Source organism: Zonotrichia albicollis, chromosome 13, assembly GCF_047830755.1.
Source record: "Zonotrichia albicollis isolate bZonAlb1 chromosome 13, bZonAlb1.hap1, whole genome shotgun sequence".
In the NCBI taxonomy this organism is placed as follows: Eukaryota; Metazoa; Chordata; class Aves; order Passeriformes; family Passerellidae; genus Zonotrichia; species Zonotrichia albicollis.
Genome location: NC_133831.1, coordinates 1,151,907 through 1,169,266, shown reverse-complemented (window position 1 = coordinate 1,169,266; position 17,360 = coordinate 1,151,907). Strand labels below are relative to the sequence as shown.

The 17,360-nt window shown below is 66.5% G+C and overlaps 3 protein-coding genes across 3 annotated transcripts; all 3 read left to right on the top strand.

Annotated features, from left to right (window-relative positions):
• The first annotated feature begins 207 nt into the window (after window positions 1-207).
• On the top strand, window positions 208-5,105 carry UTP4 (UTP4 small subunit processome component). The gene is made up of 16 exons (XM_074550669.1): window positions 208-460; window positions 744-935; window positions 1,012-1,096; window positions 1,200-1,289; window positions 1,466-1,674; window positions 1,795-1,966; window positions 2,046-2,137; window positions 2,487-2,583; window positions 2,752-2,816; window positions 2,918-3,040; window positions 3,143-3,302; window positions 3,527-3,633; window positions 3,911-4,006; window positions 4,155-4,340; window positions 4,423-4,533; window positions 4,881-5,105. The coding sequence occupies exons 1-16, from the start codon at window positions 302-304 to the stop codon at window positions 4,995-4,997; spliced, it is 2,061 nt and encodes a 686-aa protein (XP_074406770.1). The 5' UTR covers window positions 208-301; the 3' UTR covers window positions 4,998-5,105.
• Window positions 5,106-5,630: 525 nt separating this feature from the next.
• Window positions 5,631-12,541, top strand: SNTB2 (syntrophin beta 2). Its single transcript, XM_074550674.1, is given in 8 exon segments — window positions 5,631-5,653; window positions 5,655-6,145; window positions 9,258-9,468; window positions 9,901-10,111; window positions 10,687-10,829; window positions 10,941-11,137; window positions 11,224-11,405; window positions 11,585-12,541. Coding segments are annotated over 8 exon segments (1,551 nt in total). The 3' UTR covers window positions 11,678-12,541.
• Window positions 12,542-13,221: 680 nt separating this feature from the next.
• VPS4A (vacuolar protein sorting 4 homolog A) lies at window positions 13,222-16,949 on the top strand. The gene is made up of 11 exons (XM_074550676.1): window positions 13,222-13,381; window positions 13,697-13,808; window positions 13,881-14,028; window positions 14,139-14,200; window positions 14,442-14,561; window positions 14,652-14,808; window positions 15,471-15,619; window positions 15,718-15,799; window positions 15,874-16,093; window positions 16,180-16,320; window positions 16,569-16,949. Exons 1-11 carry the CDS (start codon window positions 13,361-13,363, stop codon window positions 16,668-16,670), a joined length of 1,314 nt encoding a protein of 437 aa, XP_074406777.1. The 5' UTR covers window positions 13,222-13,360; the 3' UTR covers window positions 16,671-16,949.
• Window positions 16,950-17,360: the final 411 nt, after the last annotated feature.

The following is a 17,360-nucleotide window of genomic DNA, read 5'->3' as shown; positions in this document are numbered from 1 at the left end:
CCGCGGGGCGCTGGTGCCCTCCAGCGGCGCCGGTGCGGCGGGCACGGCCCGGGGCGGCCCGGCCGGGTCTCTCGGGGCCGGGTCCCTCCCGCCCGCACCGCGCGCTCGCCCCGCGCCGCGCCCCGGTCCCGCCGCCCGGCCCCGCTCCCGCACTCGCCGCCGGCCCCGTACGAATCTCCCGCCGCGCCGCCGCCGCTTCCGCTTCCGGTTCGGCGCGGCCCCGGAGCAGCTCCGGTTCCGGCGCGCCGCGCGCACGTGGGGCGGAGCGGGAGCGGAGCGGAGCCGCGGCCGGCGGAGCGCCATGGGCGAGTTCGAGGTGCACCGGGTGCGCTTCTTCGGGCTGGTGCCGGCGGGCGTGCGCTGCCTCGCCTGCCACCCCCGCGGCTCCCGCCTGGCCCTGGCCCGCACCGACGGCGCCGTCGAGGTGTACAACTTCGCCGCCAACTACTTCCAGGAGAAGGTGAGGCCGCCGTACCGGCATGTACCGGCATGTACTGAGCGGCACCGGGCTTTATCGAGCTTGTACCATGCACGCACCGAGCCCGTACGGGGGTTGCTTGGTCCTTCCGATCGGCACCGAGCCTGTGCTGGGCCTGTACCGAGCCCAGCCGGGCCGTGTCCAGCCGGGACCAGCCTTTAGGGATCCGCACCGGGGCTGTACCGGGTGTTATCTGGCCCTGCTGATGCGTACCGGGTGGTACCGGGCGGTCCCGGTGCCGCAGCGTGACCCGGTCCCTGCGCAGGTGATCCCCGGGCACGAGGCGCGGTCGGTGGAGTCGCTGTGCTGGGCGGCCGGGGACCGGCTCTTCGGGGCCGGCCTCGGCGGGGACATCACCGAGTACGACCTGTCCGCGCTGAGCGCGGCCCGCGGCCTGGATGGCGGCGGGGGACCCATCTGGAGCATGGTGGCCAACAGCAGCGGCACCCAGCTGGCGGTGAGTCCCGCCGGGAGCGGCGCCGGGCGCGGGGAGGGGGTCCCGCCGAGCCCCGCGCTGATTCCGGCCCCCGCAGATCGGCTGCGAGGACGGCTCTGTCAAGATCTTCCAAGTGGTTCCTGGCGGGATCCAGTTTGAGCGGAACCTGGACAGGCGGAAAGGTGAGTCCTGGCTGCAGCACTGTTCCTCTGTCTCTCCGGGTGTCCCGGTGACCGTGGGGCTGTGACCCACAGACTCTCACACGGAGCTCCCCTCCCTCCCCAGGCCGTGTCCTGTGCCTGTCCTGGCACCCCTCGGACACTCACATCGTGGCTGGCTCCATCGACTTCTTCCGTGTGATCGACGTGGCTTCAGGTACCTCCTGTCCCACAGCAGCCCCATCCCATCCCATCCCATCCCATCCCATCCCATCCCATCCCATCCCATCCCATCCCATCCCATCCCATCCCATCCCTCGGGACCACTGGCACCCACCGGCCCCACCGTGCCCCGTGGGATCCCCCAGCCACCCCATCCTTCCCCCACTGCAGGCCAGACGGTGCAGAGGATCATGGTGAACCACCACGTGGAGAAGGCCACGCGCGAGTGCGTGGTGTGGGCCATTGCCCTCCTGTCCAGCGGCACCGTGGTCAGCGCCGACTCCTTTGGGAGGGTGCAGTTCTGGGACTGGGAGCAGGGCACGCTGGCAGAGTCCCACACCGTCAGCACCTCGGCCGTGCTCTCGCTGGCTGTGTCACAGGTGGGTGACACCCCCAGGTCCCCCCTGTCCTGGCTGACAGGGAGCAGGAGCTGCTGCACTCTGGGGCAGTGCCCTCCTGCTGTTCCCAGCCTGCTCCCACAGCCCCGTTTCCCTCCACAGAAGGAGGACAGCATGATCGTGGGCACCTCCACCGGGGCCACCTACCACCTGCAGCTGCTGCCCGTGAGGCTGGGCGGGCTGGAGAAGCGCTGGGTGCGCACCAAGCCCTTCCAGTTCCACAGCCACGACGTGCGGGCCGTGGCACACAGCCCCACCGCCCTCATCTCCGGGGGTACGGCTGCCGGGGGCACCGGGGCTGGGCAGGCTCTGCCCTCCCGGTACCGGCTGGCTGATCTGTGCTTGGCTTGCAGGCCTGGACGCCCAGCTGGTGATCCGCCCACTGATGGAGAAGGTGCAGAAGAAAAACTATGACGCAGTGCTCCGAAAATTCACCTTCCCCCACGTGAGTGGTGGCTTGGAGCTGGTGGGGCTGGCAGGGCTGGATCTCCCTGCCCCTCCAGGTGCCCTCATTGCCCTGCCAGGGTTCCTTCCCTGGGCCTGGCTCCCTCCTCTGCCCCAGAGTTGTGTCTCCTTTCCTGCTACATCTGGAGGCTCTGCCAAGGAGCAGTGCAAGTTGTCGAGCTGGTCTTGCTGGTCCTGCTGGGTCTCCATCTCCAGGCTCCCGTCCCACGGACCTGATTTCCCTGCTCTCCCCCGCTCGGAGTCTCCAGCACCCCAGGGCATTCCGGCTGTGCCCCAGCCCGTTGTGCCAGGCTCTGTGTCCCTGACATCCTGCCTGTTTTTCCACGCAGCGCCGCCTCGTCTCCTGCGCCAGGAAAGCCCGGCTGCTCCTCTTCCAGTTCTCCCAGTACCTGGAGCTCTGGAGACTTGGCTCCACTGAGGAGACCGGTGAGTCACAGGTGCAGGCAGCTCTCTGGTGTCAGCTCCCTGGCAGAGCCTGGGCTGCCAGCAGGATTTTGGGAAGGGCCTGTGCACTCCCTGAGGATCCCCAGCTGCTCAGAGAGCCCCGTGTGGTTTCCCCACTCTCACTGGTGGTCCGTGTGGTTCCATTCCCAGGAAAGGACGGCGAGGTCCTTCCCCTGTGCCGGATGCCCGAGCACCTGGTGCAGCTCAAGAGCAAGGTAGGGCTGAGCAGGCTGGGGTGCCCCCGGGGCAGCTGAGGGCTGTGTGCTGGGCTGTGGGAGTTCCTCGGGCCCCCCTGAGCCCCTCTGGGTGTCCCCAGGGCCCGGAGCACATCTACTGCAGCTGCGTCTCCCCCTGCGGCACCTGGCTGGGCTACTCCACGGCCTCGCGCTTCCAGCTGTACCGCGTGCACTGCGACGACGACGGCGTCAGCCTCAGGAAGGTCAGGGGATGGGGGCTGTGGGGGCTGGCCTGGCCACTGTCACTCGTGGGGATGTGGGTGGCAGTGGGCTGGCTGCCAGAGCTGCGTTCTCCTCACTGCCAGGTCCCCAAGGTGCCCAAGCTGCTGCCCCCAGCCTACCAGCTCCAGTTCTCCGCCGACTCCCAGAGCCTCTTCGTGGCCTCTGCCCGAGGGTCTGTGCACGTCTTCCAGCTGCTGGAGCCGGGGGGCTGCAAACACCTGCACACGCTGCGGCCGCCCTCAGGTGTGGGCTGGGGAGAGCTGGGCTGGGGGTTCCTGGGCTCTGCATCCCCCAACCCTGTGGGTGCACAGGGGTGTCCCCCTTTCCTGCCCTCAGGGGTGTGGGAGTCCATCCTGGGGGTGTTTGTGCCCTCGTGGCCTGGCACTGGGCAATCAGGGGGACGTGGGGCTGGGTGTCTCTGGGGTTTGGGGCTCACAGCACCCCTCTGAGCCCCAGGCTCTCTGCAGGCTGCTCCGAGGCCGTTTACCTGCTGGCACCGAGCGCCGACGGGCACTGGCTGGCAGCCGTCAGTGGAGACTGGGCCATCCACATCTACAACCTGAAATGCTTCAAGGTGGGCCTGGGAGTGACCCCCCAGCCTCAGGGGACACGGGATGGGGGACTCAGCATGCACTGCCCCCCTGGGAGCCATCACTGCATCCCTGGAGCAGGGCTGGGGTGGCTGTAGTGTGGGAACGGGGGTCAGAGGCAGTTCTGGGGGTTCTGGTCAGGGTGGGTGTGTGGGAAAGGGGTCAGAGGCAGTCTTGGAGGTTGTGGTCAGGGGTGGCTGTGTGGGAGAGCTGTCAGCCTGGCCCGGGTGGATCCCATCAGTGCACTGTCCCCTCCTGCAGCATCACTGTGTGGTGCCCAACTATGACTGCGCCGTATCTGCCCTCGCCATCCACCCCAGCACCAACAACCTCGTCATTGCCTACTCGGACCAGCAGGTAGGAGCTCTCCTAGCCGAGCTCTCGTGCTCCCTTCCCTGTGCCTGTGTCCCTGCTGTCAGAGCTGTCAGGCTCGGCTCGGGGCCCTGCGTGGAGCTGCTGGCAGGAGCAGACAGCCCTGAGCGTGTCCCCACTGTGCTCCCTGCAGCTGTTTGAGTTCAGCATCCCCGAGAAGCAGTACACGAGCTGGAGCCGCGCCGTGCAGAGCCGGGGGCTGCACCGCGCCTGGCTGGAGCGGGACTCCCCCATCACCCACATCACCTTCAACCCCAAGAACCCCTCTCACATCCTGCTCCATGACACCTACCTGCTCTGCGTGCTCGACAAGTCCCTGGTGAGTGGGCGGGAGGGAGGGCTGGGGGTGCCCGGTGCTCCTGCAGAGCCTGACCCGCGCTCTGCCCGCTGCCCTCCCGCAGCCCCTGCCCGACGACAGCGCCCTCCTGATGAACCAGAGCACCCTCAAACAGCTCCCAGAGACTGCCAGGAAGAGGCAGCTCCACGCCTTCAAGATCTGCAAGAAGTTCCAGGTGGGTGATGGTGCTGGGGAGCGGGGTCAGGGAGGTGCTCAGCTCTGGAGAGGGACTGGGAACAAGGGTATAGACAGGACACAGGGAATGGGTCCCCACTGCCAGAGGGTTAGATGGGATAGTGGGATGGAATTGTTCCCCGGCAGGGTGGGCAGGCCCTGGCACAGGTGCCCAGAGCAGCTGTGGATCCCTGGCAGTGCCTAAGGCCAGGTTGGGCAGGACTTGGAACAACCTGGGACATTGGGAGGTGTCCCTGCCCATGGCAAGGGGTGGAATGAGATCCCTTAAAGGTCCCTTCCACCCCAAACCATTCCCTGATTCCATGATTCCCATCTCCTGCCTTACAGCCACTGCTCTTCATGGATCTGCTGGACAAGAACTGCCTGGTTGTGGTGGAGCGACCCATCATGGACTTCAAAACCCAGCTGCCTCTGCCTGTCCAACAGAAGAAATTTGGCACCTGAGAGCAGAAGAAGCCACTCCAACCTCGGGAACTGTCTCTGTGCTGCCTTCCTGGGGCACTGTAAGAATTTTCTTAAGGTGCTTTAGGAATAAAACCTCACTGTTGTGTACAGGCTCAGGGCTCATTCCTGTTGTCACACCACCATCATGTCATCATGATTTTCATATCCTTCCAGTTCTCCTCCCCGGGGTGCGGGACACGGTGACACCCCAAATTCCATCCCTTTTTGCTCACAGTGTCTATTCCCAGTGTTGGCTTCTCTCTCTCCAGTAGTCGCGTGGGTCTGTGGGTGCTGCCTGGGGCCGGGCAGCCTCATTCCCTAAGGACGGGGGTGTAGGGGTGTTGCGTGGGGCTGGGAAGCGTCATTCCCCGTGGATGGAAGGAGGGAAATCGGGGATCCCCGGAGAACACGGGAGATTTAAAGCGCAGCTCGTGAAATAAATCGCAGCGCGCCAAACAAATCTCAGCGCCAGACATGGCGTGCGGGGGCGTGGCTTCTTAGCCCCCGCCCTTCAGGGCGACCAATCACAGCAGCGGCGGCTTAGCCGCCACCTCTCTGATTGGTGGCTGCGGCCGTGGGGGCGGGGCCGCCCCACCCCGTCCTCCCGCGCACTCGAGCCTACCGCAGCGCGCCATGCGGGCGGGGGCGGGGCCGCAAACCGCGCCCTCCGCCAGACCCCGCCCCTTCCCCGGTGACCGGCGGCGGCGGCGGCGGCGGCATGGCCGTGTGGACCCGGGCTTGTAAAACGGGGCTGCTGGAGCTGCTCCTGCGGGAGCGCTGGGTCCGCGTGTCCGCGGAACTGACCGGGGAAACGCTGAGCTTAACGGCGGAACCGGGCACCGGCGATCCGTCGGTGGTGAACGGCGTGGTGAACGGCAACGCGGAGGCGGCGGCACCCGGTGGCGTGAGGAGGGTGCGGGTGGTGAAAGCGGAGGCGGGAGGGCTCGGGATCAGCATTAAGGGAGGTCGGGAGAATCGGATGCCGGTGCTGATCTCACGGATCTTCCCGGGATTGGCGGCGGAAAGGAGCGGAGCGCTCCGGTTAGGCGACGCCATCCTCGCTGTTAACGGCGTCGATCTCCGCGATGCCACCCACGATCAAGCTGTGCAGGCGCTGAAGAGAGCCGGGAGGGAGGTCATCCTTGAAGGTAACGCCTCAACCCCTTCCTCTCCCCCGAGTCCCCGGTACGGGCCCCCGGTGCTCTCCTGTCCCTCGCCCCGGTGCTCCCTCGCCCACCACACCTCCCTGCCGCTGTCACCGGACTCCCGGCCCGCCTTTGGGTCCCTTTTCCGGGTGTGGGACGCCACTCCCCCACCCCAGTCCTGGCGCGTTTCTGTGTCCCCCCAAAGCCACGAGGGGACCGCGGTGTCCCCCCGGCTCGGGCTGTTCCCTCTGTGGCAGGTTGGGGACCCCTCACAGCTGGGGACAAGGACAGGGTTGTGGTCACTGGTTGTGTTCCTCCAGAACAGATCTGGGCCCCTCAGAAACAGATCTGGGGTCCCCCAGGACAGACTTGTCCCCTGGCTGTGGTGTCTCCCCGAACAGGTTGTCCCCTATCCGCGGTGACAATGCCCGGCTGGCTGGGTGTCCCCAGGGAGGGCTGACCCGGGGCGTTGGTCAGGCTCTGTCCCTGTCCCTGCGGCTCAGCCCCCGCGGGCTCGGTGTCCCCGGGCCCTGTGCCCAGCGCAGCCGGCTCGGGGCTGGCCCGGCAGAGCCACCGGCTCCTGCCCGACCTGTTCCCGGCAGCCCGACAAGCTCGGGCAGGACCTGCCCAGCCCGGTGGGGCGGCACGGGGCTCGTGCCAGGGGGCACCGCCAGGCCACCGGTGCCGTGGGTCGGGGTGGGCTGTGCCACAGTGCTGCGGTGCCACGCACACCGTCCCGGTGTCCTGGCACGTCCGTCTGTCCCCCGCTGCGTGGGGCTGCTCCGTGGGCACGGTGCCCGTTGGGTACAGGGACGGTGCTGCTGCCTTGCCACACACCCCTGGCACGCTGCAGTGGCATGAGGGGACACGGCTGGGCTCCCAGGTGAGGGCACAGCTGGCTCGAGGTGCTTGGGCACGGCTGGGGCGCCAGAGCAGGGTCAGGCTTGGTGCTGTGTTTGGGGGCTGCTGTGTTTGGGTGCTGTGTTTGGGGGCTGCTGTTGGACACAGCTAGGGTCCCCACGGGACCCTGCACCCGGTTCAACATGTCCTTCCTCCTGCTGCCCGTCCTTCCTCCTGCTGCCCAGCCGTTTGATCCTGTCCCACAGGAGCTCCAGCCCCGCGCTGTGTTTGTCCCTCGCTTCCGCCACAGGCACGGGTGCTGTGGCAGACACCTCTTCCCTTCCTTTCCCTTCCTTTCCCTTCCTTTCTCTTCCTTTCCCTTCCTTTCCCTTCCTTTCCCTTCCTTTCCCCTCTCACTGTGCTGGGCACAGCTGCTCCGTGGCTCTGGTGGGACCATCCCGTGCCCAGCTGCTCTCAGCAGAGCCCACAGAGGAGCTGCTGGGGGACACTGGCCGTGCCATCCAGCCCATCCCTCCTCACAGCCTGGAGCTGTGACCACCCTGGCAGGTGCCAGAGCTTCTCCCGGGCTCCGTGCCAGTGCTGGAGGGGAAACCATCAGCCCTGCACGGCATCTCCGTGGGGTTTGTGTCAGTGTCACCCATGCTGGGGGCTGGGCTGGCCTCGGGGCCCACGCCAAGCACCTCCCCAGGCACCCACAGGCCCTGGGGGAAGGGAGCCCTTCCGCCCTGCATGGAGCTGTGGGTGCAGTGCAGACCCGGGGCACAAGCCTGGGAAGGCTGGGGGTGTTCCCTGCTGGTTGCAGGAGCTCAGTGAGCCCCGTGAGCCCCGGTGAGCCCCGGTGAGGCCGGTGTGCAGCCAGCACTGCCGTGGTGCAGCCGGAGCTGCCTCTTCCTGCGGCGGGACAGGCCAGGGGTGCAGGCACAGCTGGGTTTCCTCTGCGGTGAGCGTGGGTGGGGCGGCAGCGCCTGTGCCGGGTGGCGGTGCTGGCCCTGCCAGGGCAGCTCTGTGCTGGTCACAGCCTCAGCAGGAGCAGGAGGGGGGATTGCAGGTGCCCCCAGCTCTGGCACAAGGTGCTCCGTGTCCTGCCTGCACCTGGATGCATCCCACTGAAACCAGAGCCAGTTCTGCTGCCCCACCATGGGCACACACAGTGCTGGTCACCACGGGGCACCCACACTCAGGCTCCAGCGTTGCTGCCTGCCCAGCCTGGCCTCACGCTCCTGCCTGCCCCGGGTCGGTGCCTGCCCCGCAGGGTCGCTGTGAGCTGCAGCCCCGCGTGCTGAGCTCCCTCCCCGCGCTGGAGGCAGCTGCCCACATCTGGCAAACATCTGCCGAGCGGCCCCGCAGCGGGAGCCGCGCTGCTGCCCGGCGCTCCCCGCCCGGCCGGAGCGGGATTAGGGGTGTGGGACGCGGTAATCCCGGGATCAGCGCGCCGGCAGCAGCTAATATTAACTCCTGTGCTGCCCACAGCAAGGGCAAGCGCCTCGTGGCTCAGCAGGGCCGGTGGAAGGCGGGGGCCGGTGTCTCCTGCCCGGTTCCATCCCTGCCGTCCCTCCCTTGCTCGCAGCCCCGCAGGGAAGCGTTGGCAGCAGCACAGCCTGGGCCCCACCATTGGTGTCGTTCCCCCTCCAGAGGGCCTGGCTGTGGCACTGTGCCGGCTCCAGGATCCTTTCAGCCCTGGTTTCCCGGTGCTGAGCAGCCCATTTGCTGTTCGGTTTGGTTTTCCCTCTCGCTGCCCCATCCCTGTCCCCAGCGCGTTCCTCCCTGGGCGCAGAGCCGGGCCGGGCGGGGGCCCAGGGCTGCTGTCAGCAGGGCGGTGCTGGGCTGGGACGCTCCGGGGGGAGCAGGGGCTGAGCTGCTGCCTCCTTCCTTCCTTCCCGCCTGGAGAGGCGCGGGGAGCCGCGATGGCTTGGCTGCACACCCTCCTCCTCCGGCCCAGCATCGCCGGCAGGGCTGGAAACTTGGCGGGCACAGCCCTGGCTGGGCAGGATGGACCAGGATGGGCTGCAGCCTGACCTCCCGCCCAGCACCATTGTCCTGTGGCGCCTTCCCCTTCCTACAGCCGCGCCAGCAGCGGGATGGATGAGCTGCCAGCCCTGTCCTTCACTCGGGACATCCCTGACCCGGACAGGGTGGGACCCTCCAAGCCTTGCTGTGGGAGGGTCACGCTGCCCTATCAGACCGACCCCGGGGCACAGGGCTGTGGTGTGGGGTGCAGGACCCTCCCGGGCCTGACTGTGCCCCCTCCCCACAGTGAAGTTCATGCGGGAGGTGACGCCCTACATCAAGAAGCCGTCGCTGGTGTCAGACCTGCCCTGGGAGGGGGCGGCCCCGCAGTCCCCCAGCCTGAGTGGCAGCGAGGACTCGGGGTCCCCCCAGCACCAGGGCCCCCGTGATCGCAAGGTGATCCCCCTCAAGATGTGCTTTGCTGCCCGGAACCTCAGCATGCCCGACCTGGAGAACAGGTGAGGGCAGTGGGTGCCGTGGGGGGACCCTGTTCCCCAGAGACCCCCAGGACAGGACTGGGTCTGCTCAGTGCCAGTGTGAGGGACCCCTCACCCCATGGACACCCTGGGCACAGCTGGGGCTGCCCCTCGCTGAGGCCATGAGCCCTGCTTCGCCCCCTGAGCTGTGGAACAACACTGCAGATGGTTTAGAGGGGCCAGGGCTATGCCAAGTTCCCTCCCAGCCCCCTGGCAGCCCCTCTGCCTTAAAAAATGAGGGCTGAAAGCTCTGGCAGGTGGAAATGCACAGCAGAAGCCCTAAAGCAGTGCAGCCAGTTTGCAGTGCAGGGCCCAGGCAGTGCCGGTGTCCCACCCTGCGCCATGTCCCCAACCCACCCTGTCCCTGTCCCACCCTGTCCCTGTCCCACCCTGGGCCTGTCCCTGTCCCCGCAGGCTGATCGAGCTGCACTCCCCGGACAGCCGGAACACGCTGGTGCTGCGCTGCCGGGACACGGCCACGGCGCACGCCTGGTTCAGCGCCCTGCACGCCAACATCACCGCGCTGCTGCCCCAGGTGCTGGCTGAGCTCAACGCCACGCTGGGCTCCGGCAGCCCCACGGCCGGGGGGCGGGAGGTGAAGCACATCGCCTGGCTGGCCGAGCAGGTACCGCTGGTGGGGTGTGCCAGGGGACTGCCAGGGACAGCAGTGCCAATGGGGGTGTGCCAGGGGGCTGCCAGGGACAGCAGTGCCAATGGGGGTGTGCCAGGGGGCTGCCAGGGACAGCAGTGCCAATGGGATGCGCCAAGGATGCCACCGGGGCTGTGGATGCAGCCAGAGAGCCCGGCCTGGGCTCTGGCCCTGCTGCCATCTCCCATGCAGCTGTGCCCCGGTGATGGCAGCATTTCCTGTGCCCTCAGCCCCTTCTCCCACTGGGAATTTCCAGATGGAACCCCTTATCACACCCTCCCTATTCCATGAACTCACTGCCTGAGAGCTGCAGCCAGCCTGGCAGTGTGGTGGGCAGGATCCCTGCTTTCCAGGATGGCAAACCAAGAGGATGTGGGACTGGGGACGTGGGTAGGGACTCTGGCTCTCACTGCTCTCTGTGCCCATCCCTGCGGGTGCTGTGGATGCTCCCTGGCATTGAGGAACCGCTGCCCTGGGCTCCATCTGCCCGTGGGCTCCGGGCTGGGTGCCAGGGCTGTGTCTCCCCCCTCACGGTGCCCGGTGCCCGGCAGGCACGGCTGGACGGCGGGCGGCAGCAGTGGCGGCCGGTGCTCATGGCGGTGACGGAGAAGGACCTGCTGCTCTACGATGGCATGCCCTGGACCAGGGACGCCTGGGCCTCGCCCTGCCACAGCTACCCGCTGGTGGCCACCAGGTGAGCCGGGCTGGGGGCCGTGCCTGCGCCTCGGGGCAGGGATGCAGCGCCAGAGCGCCCATGGGGTGACGCGGTGCCAGCCCCTGACCCCGGCCATGCCCTCCCCTCCAGGCTGGTGCACTCCGGCTCCGGGCGCCGCTCGCCCGCGCTGGGCTCGGAGCTGACGTTCGCCACGCGCACAGGCTCGCGCCAGGGCGTGGAGATGCACGTGTTCCGCGTGGAGACCCACCGCGACCTGTCGTCCTGGACGCGCGTCCTGGTGCAGGGCTGCCACGCCGCCGCCGAGCTCATCAAGGAGGTGACCGTGGGTGAGTGCCGCGCTGCTGGGCCCCCCTGGCTGTCCCCACTGTCCCCAGGCCCCCCCCGGGGCTGACGGCAGCGGCTGTGCCCGCAGGCTGCACGCTGGGCGGGCAGGAGGTGCAGCTCTCCATCCACTACGAGGGCGGCTTCACCATCTCCCGGGACGAGCCGGGCTCCTGCGTGCTCTTCCGCTACCCCTACGAGCGCCTGAAGATGTCTGCGGATGACGGCATCAGGACCCTCTACCTGGATTTCGGGGGCCCTGAGGGCGAGCTGGTGAGGAGGGGGCAGCAGGGTTGACCCCCTGGTTTGGGGGACCCGCTGCTTCCTCCTGCTTTCCCCATCCCTGCACATCCCAGCTGCCCACACCTGCTGGGTTTGGCTGACTAGAGCCCCCAGCCCTGCCGTCCCCGGTGGGATGTGGGGGGCTGACACCCCTCTCCGTCTCCCCCCAGGCGCTGGACCTGCACTCCTGCCCCAAGCCCATCGTCTTCGTGCTGCACACCTTCCTCTCGGCCAAAGTCACCCGCATGGGGCTGCTGGCATAGGTGCCCCAGCCCCCTCGCCCTGTCACCACCAGCTGGGGGTCACGGAGGGTCCCCCAACCTCTCCTGCCCCATCGGTGCCTTGCTGGGACTGGGATCGCTGCCCTGAGAGCGCAGGAGGCTGCGGGGCTGAGCCCCTCCTGCCCCATGGCAGTGCTCTCCGGGGGGCTCGGGTTACTCACACCAGCTTTAATCCCCCCGGGGCTGAAGCCATCGCTGATCTCACCGCCTGTGCCTTGGAGCGGGGCCAGCCCGGCCCCCCTGCCCGGGGGACCCCTGGTGCCCCCCGCTCACCTCCAGGGGAGCCAGCGTCCCCCTGCCTTGGGGCGTCCCCCAAAGAGGTGACATTGGCCCCACATGGGGCAGGGCTGGGGCTGTGGGACCCCCCATTGCTGCATGACAGGGTCCCCACGCCCTGCTCAGGGTGGGGGGGGACACGTTTGTCTTACAGGGGGCACTCAGAGGGGCAGAGGGGTCCTGGTCCTGTCCCTGGGGCTTGGCCTCCCCCGATGCCCCCCGGCAGTGCCCCCGATCTCCCAAAGGCTGAACAAACGCCATGTCTGTGCCGGGGCCGCGGGGACCCTGCGGGGCTGCCCCTGCCCGGGCAGGACATGTAGATTGATGCACTTTTCGCTTTTTGTACTTTCCCTCCCCTTGGGGCAGCTCCCACACCCTGCGGGCTGGGGGGCTCGGGTGGGACCTCCAGGGCTCCCCCCTCCTGCCGGGACCCCCGCAGCCCCCTGGCAAACTCCTGCATGGGTCTCTGCCTCGGGGGGCTCTGGGGTCCTGTGGGTGCTGGCTCGGGTGCTGCCCCCCCTTCTATTTTTGTATTCTTTGTAAATCGCTATTTATATCAGATTGCCTTTTCCAGGGGCTCCGGGTCTCATTTTGAGTCTGGTGTGGGGATGGGGGGAGGAATCAGGGTCTCTGGAAGGAACAGGGGGATCTCTGGGGTGGGGTCTCTATGGGGATTTCTGAAGTACCGAACACACCTGCAGTGTGTGTGCAAATACCGTGCACACAGGGGTGTGCACCTGGGCACACACACACACACACACACACGTGAAGATGTAAACACACACAGACATGAAAATACGCACAAACACACACACAGACACATGTGAATATGTAAACACACACACAGACACACAAACACATGCACAAACACACCTGAACAGTCATGAACACGCACACAAACCCACATAAATACTCATGAATATGCACACAAACACAGACATATGAGAACATGTAAACACATAGAGAAGACATGCACAAACACACACAAACTCACGTGGACACTCACGAACACACACACAAACACACAAACCCACATGAACACTCACGAACACACACAAACATGTAAACACTCATGAACGAACACACACAACCCCTCCACCCACATTCACGTGTTTTTAGGGAATTCCCGCGCACTCCGAGTCCCCGGGGCGGGGCCGTAGAGGGCGTGCCCATGTGAGACCACGCCCACACGAATACATAAATAACATTGGGCGCGGTCTCATCAGACCACGCCCCTCGGTGGGCGGGGCTCCCCGCGCGCACAGGGCGCCCCTCACTGCAGGTTGCGGTGCCGCCAGCAGGGGGCGCGCGGCCGGGCGCAGCCGCAGTCGCTGCCGCCGCCGCCGCCGCCGTCCCGGGGCCGCCGGAGCGGCCGCACCGGGCGATGCGATGACAACGTCCACCCTGCAGGTACCGACCGCGGGCACCGGGACGGGGCTGGGGCTCCGGCCGCGCCGACACCGCGCCCCCTTCCCGCGGGCCTCCGCTCGGCCCAGCGGACAGGCCTCACCGGGGCCCGGCGCCGTGCCGGCCGGGGAAAGGCCTCACCCGGCCCCGGTGCTGGGCCCCGCTGAGGTCGCCCGGCCGTGCTGAGCCCCGGTGCCGGCGCGGTGGGCAGGGAGGTGGGCGCGGCGGAAGAGCCGCGGTGCGGGCGGGCCCGGCCCGGCCCCTGGCGGCGGGGAGGGCCCCGGCGGGCCCGGTGCTCACGGCCCTCCCCCCGCGCAGAAAGCCATCGACCTGGTCACCAAAGCCACCGAGGAGGACAGGGCCAAGAACTACGAGGAGGCGCTGCGGCTGTACCAGCACGCCGTGGAGTACTTCCTGCACGCCATCAAATGTGAGGCACGGCGGCGGGGGCGCGGGGGCTGCGGCGCTGGGGGGCTCCGGTAACGCCCGCGGCTCTCCGCAGATGAGGCTCACAGCGACAAGGCCAAGGAGAGCATCCGAGCCAAGTGCATGCAGTACCTGGACCGCGCCGAGAAGCTGAAGGAGTACCTGCGGGGCAAGGACCGGCACGGCAAGAGGCCTGTCAGGGAAGCACAGAATGACAACAAGGGGTGCGTGCGGGACGGGGGCGAGGGATCCCCGGTCTGGCCACGGAGCTGGCAGGACCCCCCTTGCCACACCAGTGCCAGTCCTGCTCCTGAACCCTGTCCCCTGTCCCCAGGAGTGACAGTGACAGCGAGGGCGAGAACCCTGAGAAGAAGAAGTTGCAGGAGCAGCTGATGGGTGAGAGAGGCTGTGATGGGCTCGATGCTCTGGGGTTAGGAGGGATTCACTGACAGCCCTGTCTGGGGTGGCTGTGGCGAGGGGAACAGGCTGTGGGGTTGGGACCCAGGGGTGTGTTCCTGTGGGCTGCTCACCCCAAACAGCTGCTGTGCTCAGGGGAGGCAGGACTGGGGGTGTGGGACTCTGGCTGTCATTGTGCCCATCTCGGTGGGGCCATGGCAGCAGAGTCACACCCTTACAGGTGCCATCATGATGGAGAAGCCCAACGTGCGGTGGAGCGATGTGGCCGGGCTGGAGGGAGCCAAGGAAGCCCTGAAGGAGGCCGTGATCCTGCCCATCAAGTTCCCACACCTGTTCACAGGTGAGGCCGTGGTGCTGGGAGGGGGCTGTGCAGGAGGTGACCCCTCTGTGGGTGACCCCAGCACGGGGCTGACCCCGGTGTGTGCCGCAGGGAAGCGCACGCCCTGGCGCGGGATCCTGCTCTTTGGGCCGCCTGGCACCGGCAAGTCCTACCTGGCCAAGGCCGTGGCCACCGAGGCCAACAACTCCACCTTCTTCTCTGTGTCCTCCTCTGACCTGACATCGAAATGGCTGGGGGAGAGTGAGAAGTAAGTTGGCAGGAGGGACATGGCCCAGCCTGGCTCCTGGTGCTCTGACAGCCAGGGTAGAGAAGGGGCCACCAGCTCAGGGAACCCCAGTAACGGGGCTGTTAAAGAATTGGGAGCTGCTGCCTTCAGAGAGGGGGTCTGAGCAAAGCAATCCCTGGGCCTCTTCCCTCACAGCCTGTGCCCCCTCATCTTTTCAGACCTCTCAGTCCAACAGCAACTTTAAGCTGGGGTCTTCTAACACTTAACTGGATTCTGTCTCTTTGTCTTAATTAACTGCTCTCATGCCCCATCTTGGGGCAGCTTTGGGACCCTCCAGAATTGCAGCTCTTACCTGAAAGTTTCCCATCTGTCCATTCTCAGAATTCATTTACAGCTCACTTACAGCAAGCTTTGAGCAGAGCCCACCCCTGCCAAGCTGTGAGCAAGTCATAATTAAACTTAACTCTACATTATTAATTTCTGACACCCTGTAATTAGATTTACTTTAATTCTCAGCAGGGTCCCAGGGGGGAGCACAGTCCCCTGAAGGGCTGCACTGCCCCTGGTGTGGCACTTCCCTTGCTGCCAGTGTGGGGTTCTCAGAATGGGAGGAACGTGGGGCTGCCCTGGTGCTGCTGAGGAGGGTCTCTGAGCGGGGACCTCATCCCCTGCTCTGTTCCCAGGCTGGTGAAGAACCTGTTTGAGCTGGCGAGGCAGCACAAGCCCTCCATCATCTTCATCGATGAGGTGGACTCGCTGTGCGGCTCCCGCAACGAGAACGAGAGCGAGGCGGCGCGGCGCATCAAGACCGAGTTCCTGGTGCAGATGCAGGGTGGGTGCCTGTGCCAGGGATGGGAGGGAGCAGGACAAGGCAGGCAGCACCTGGGGACTCAGAATCCCTGGAGATCGTTCTGAGCCGTCTGCCTGCAGGTGTGGGGAACAGCAGCGACGGGATCCTGGTGCTGGGTGCCACCAACATCCCCTGGGTGCTGGACTCGGCCATCAGGAGAAGGTGAGCCCCACACACAGCCCCTGTGGCAGCCCCCCAGCAGGGCTGGAACCGGGGCTCACCCCTCGTGCCCCCAGGTTCGAGAAGAGGATCTACATCCCCCTGCCCGAGGAGGCGGCGCGGGCGCAGATGTTCCGGCTGCACCTGGGGAACACCCCGCACTCGCTGACGGACGCCAACATCCAGGAGCTGGCCCGCAAGACCGACGGCTACTCGGGGGCCGACATCAGCATCATCGTCAGGGACGCGCTGATGCAGCCCGTGCGCAAGGTGCAGTCGGCCACGCACTTCAAGAAGGTGAGTGGGGGTGGTCCCGGGCAGGGGAGGGCACTGTGGCTGCTGTCCCCACCCCAGCTCGGTGCCACGTGCCGCTGGCTCTGCAGGTCCGTGGTCCCTCCCGCACCACCCCCGGTGCCATCGTGGATGATCTCCTGACGCCGTGCTCGCCCGGGGACCCTGGGGCCACCGAGATGACCTGGATGGAGGTGCCCAGCGACAAGCTGATGGAGCCTGTTGTCTGCATGGTAAGTGTTCTCTCTGTGGCTTTGGCCTGGCCACTTCCCTGCTCATCCTCCAGGCCAAGGGCCGGGCAAGGCTGTGGCTCCTGGGGTGGACACAAACCCCCAGTGGAAGGCTGGGTGACAGGAAAGGGCTTGGGTCTGCCAGGGTGGTCAGTGCTGCTGCCATGGGGCAAAGGTGCCTCACTGCCATGGGGGTCCCTGTCCCGTGCCCTCGCCTGGTCTGAGCCATGTCCCACCCACCTGTGTTGCAGTCAGACATGCTGCGCTCGCTGGCCACCACCCGCCCCACCGTCAATGCCGAGGATCTCCTCAAAGTGAAGAAATTCACGGAGGACTTTGGACAGGAAGGTTGAGGGGGGGGCACGGGGGCTGTGGGGCTGGGGCAGCTCAGGCCCCGCTGTGCCCCCCTCCCCGGTGCCAAACCGCCCGGTGTTCTCTCACTGCTGCCCCACTGCACTGCGGGACACGGCCCGGGGCTCACACTACGGGGGTGGGTCTGAGCATGGCCTGGGCAGCCGGGGCCCTCCCTGGCTGCGCTCCACTCTTCTTCCTGCTCTTTTTTATTTTTTAACTTAATGCTGCTTTGGGTTCTGTCTTGTTTATATGAAAATAAAAACAATCTGAGTGCTTCAGCCAGTGCCCAGCCACTCCCCAAAGCTCTGCCCACACCAGGGGGCTCAGCCCAGCCCTACCTCCTGTTCCCCAAAATGCAATGATCCTGAGCCTCTGTCTGTCCCAAGGGGGTGGGGGTCCCTCGCACTCCAGCCATCCCAGACAGGGATTTGTGCTTCCAGGGGGCTACTTGGATGGAGCAGCCACGAGCTGATGGTACCCACCTGCCCACAGCCCATGTCCTGCTGTGCAGCCCCTGGGCTCCCCTCAGCCTCGCTGCCCACCAGCCCCATCCCAGTGCCCCCTGTGCTGTGCCCACGCTGTGACCATGAGCCCCAAACAAGCCCCAGAGGGAAGGATGGAAGGATCCCTCCTTTGCCCCTCCCCTGCAGAGCCTTGGCAGCAGGATGTTCCCAGACCCACAAGGAATT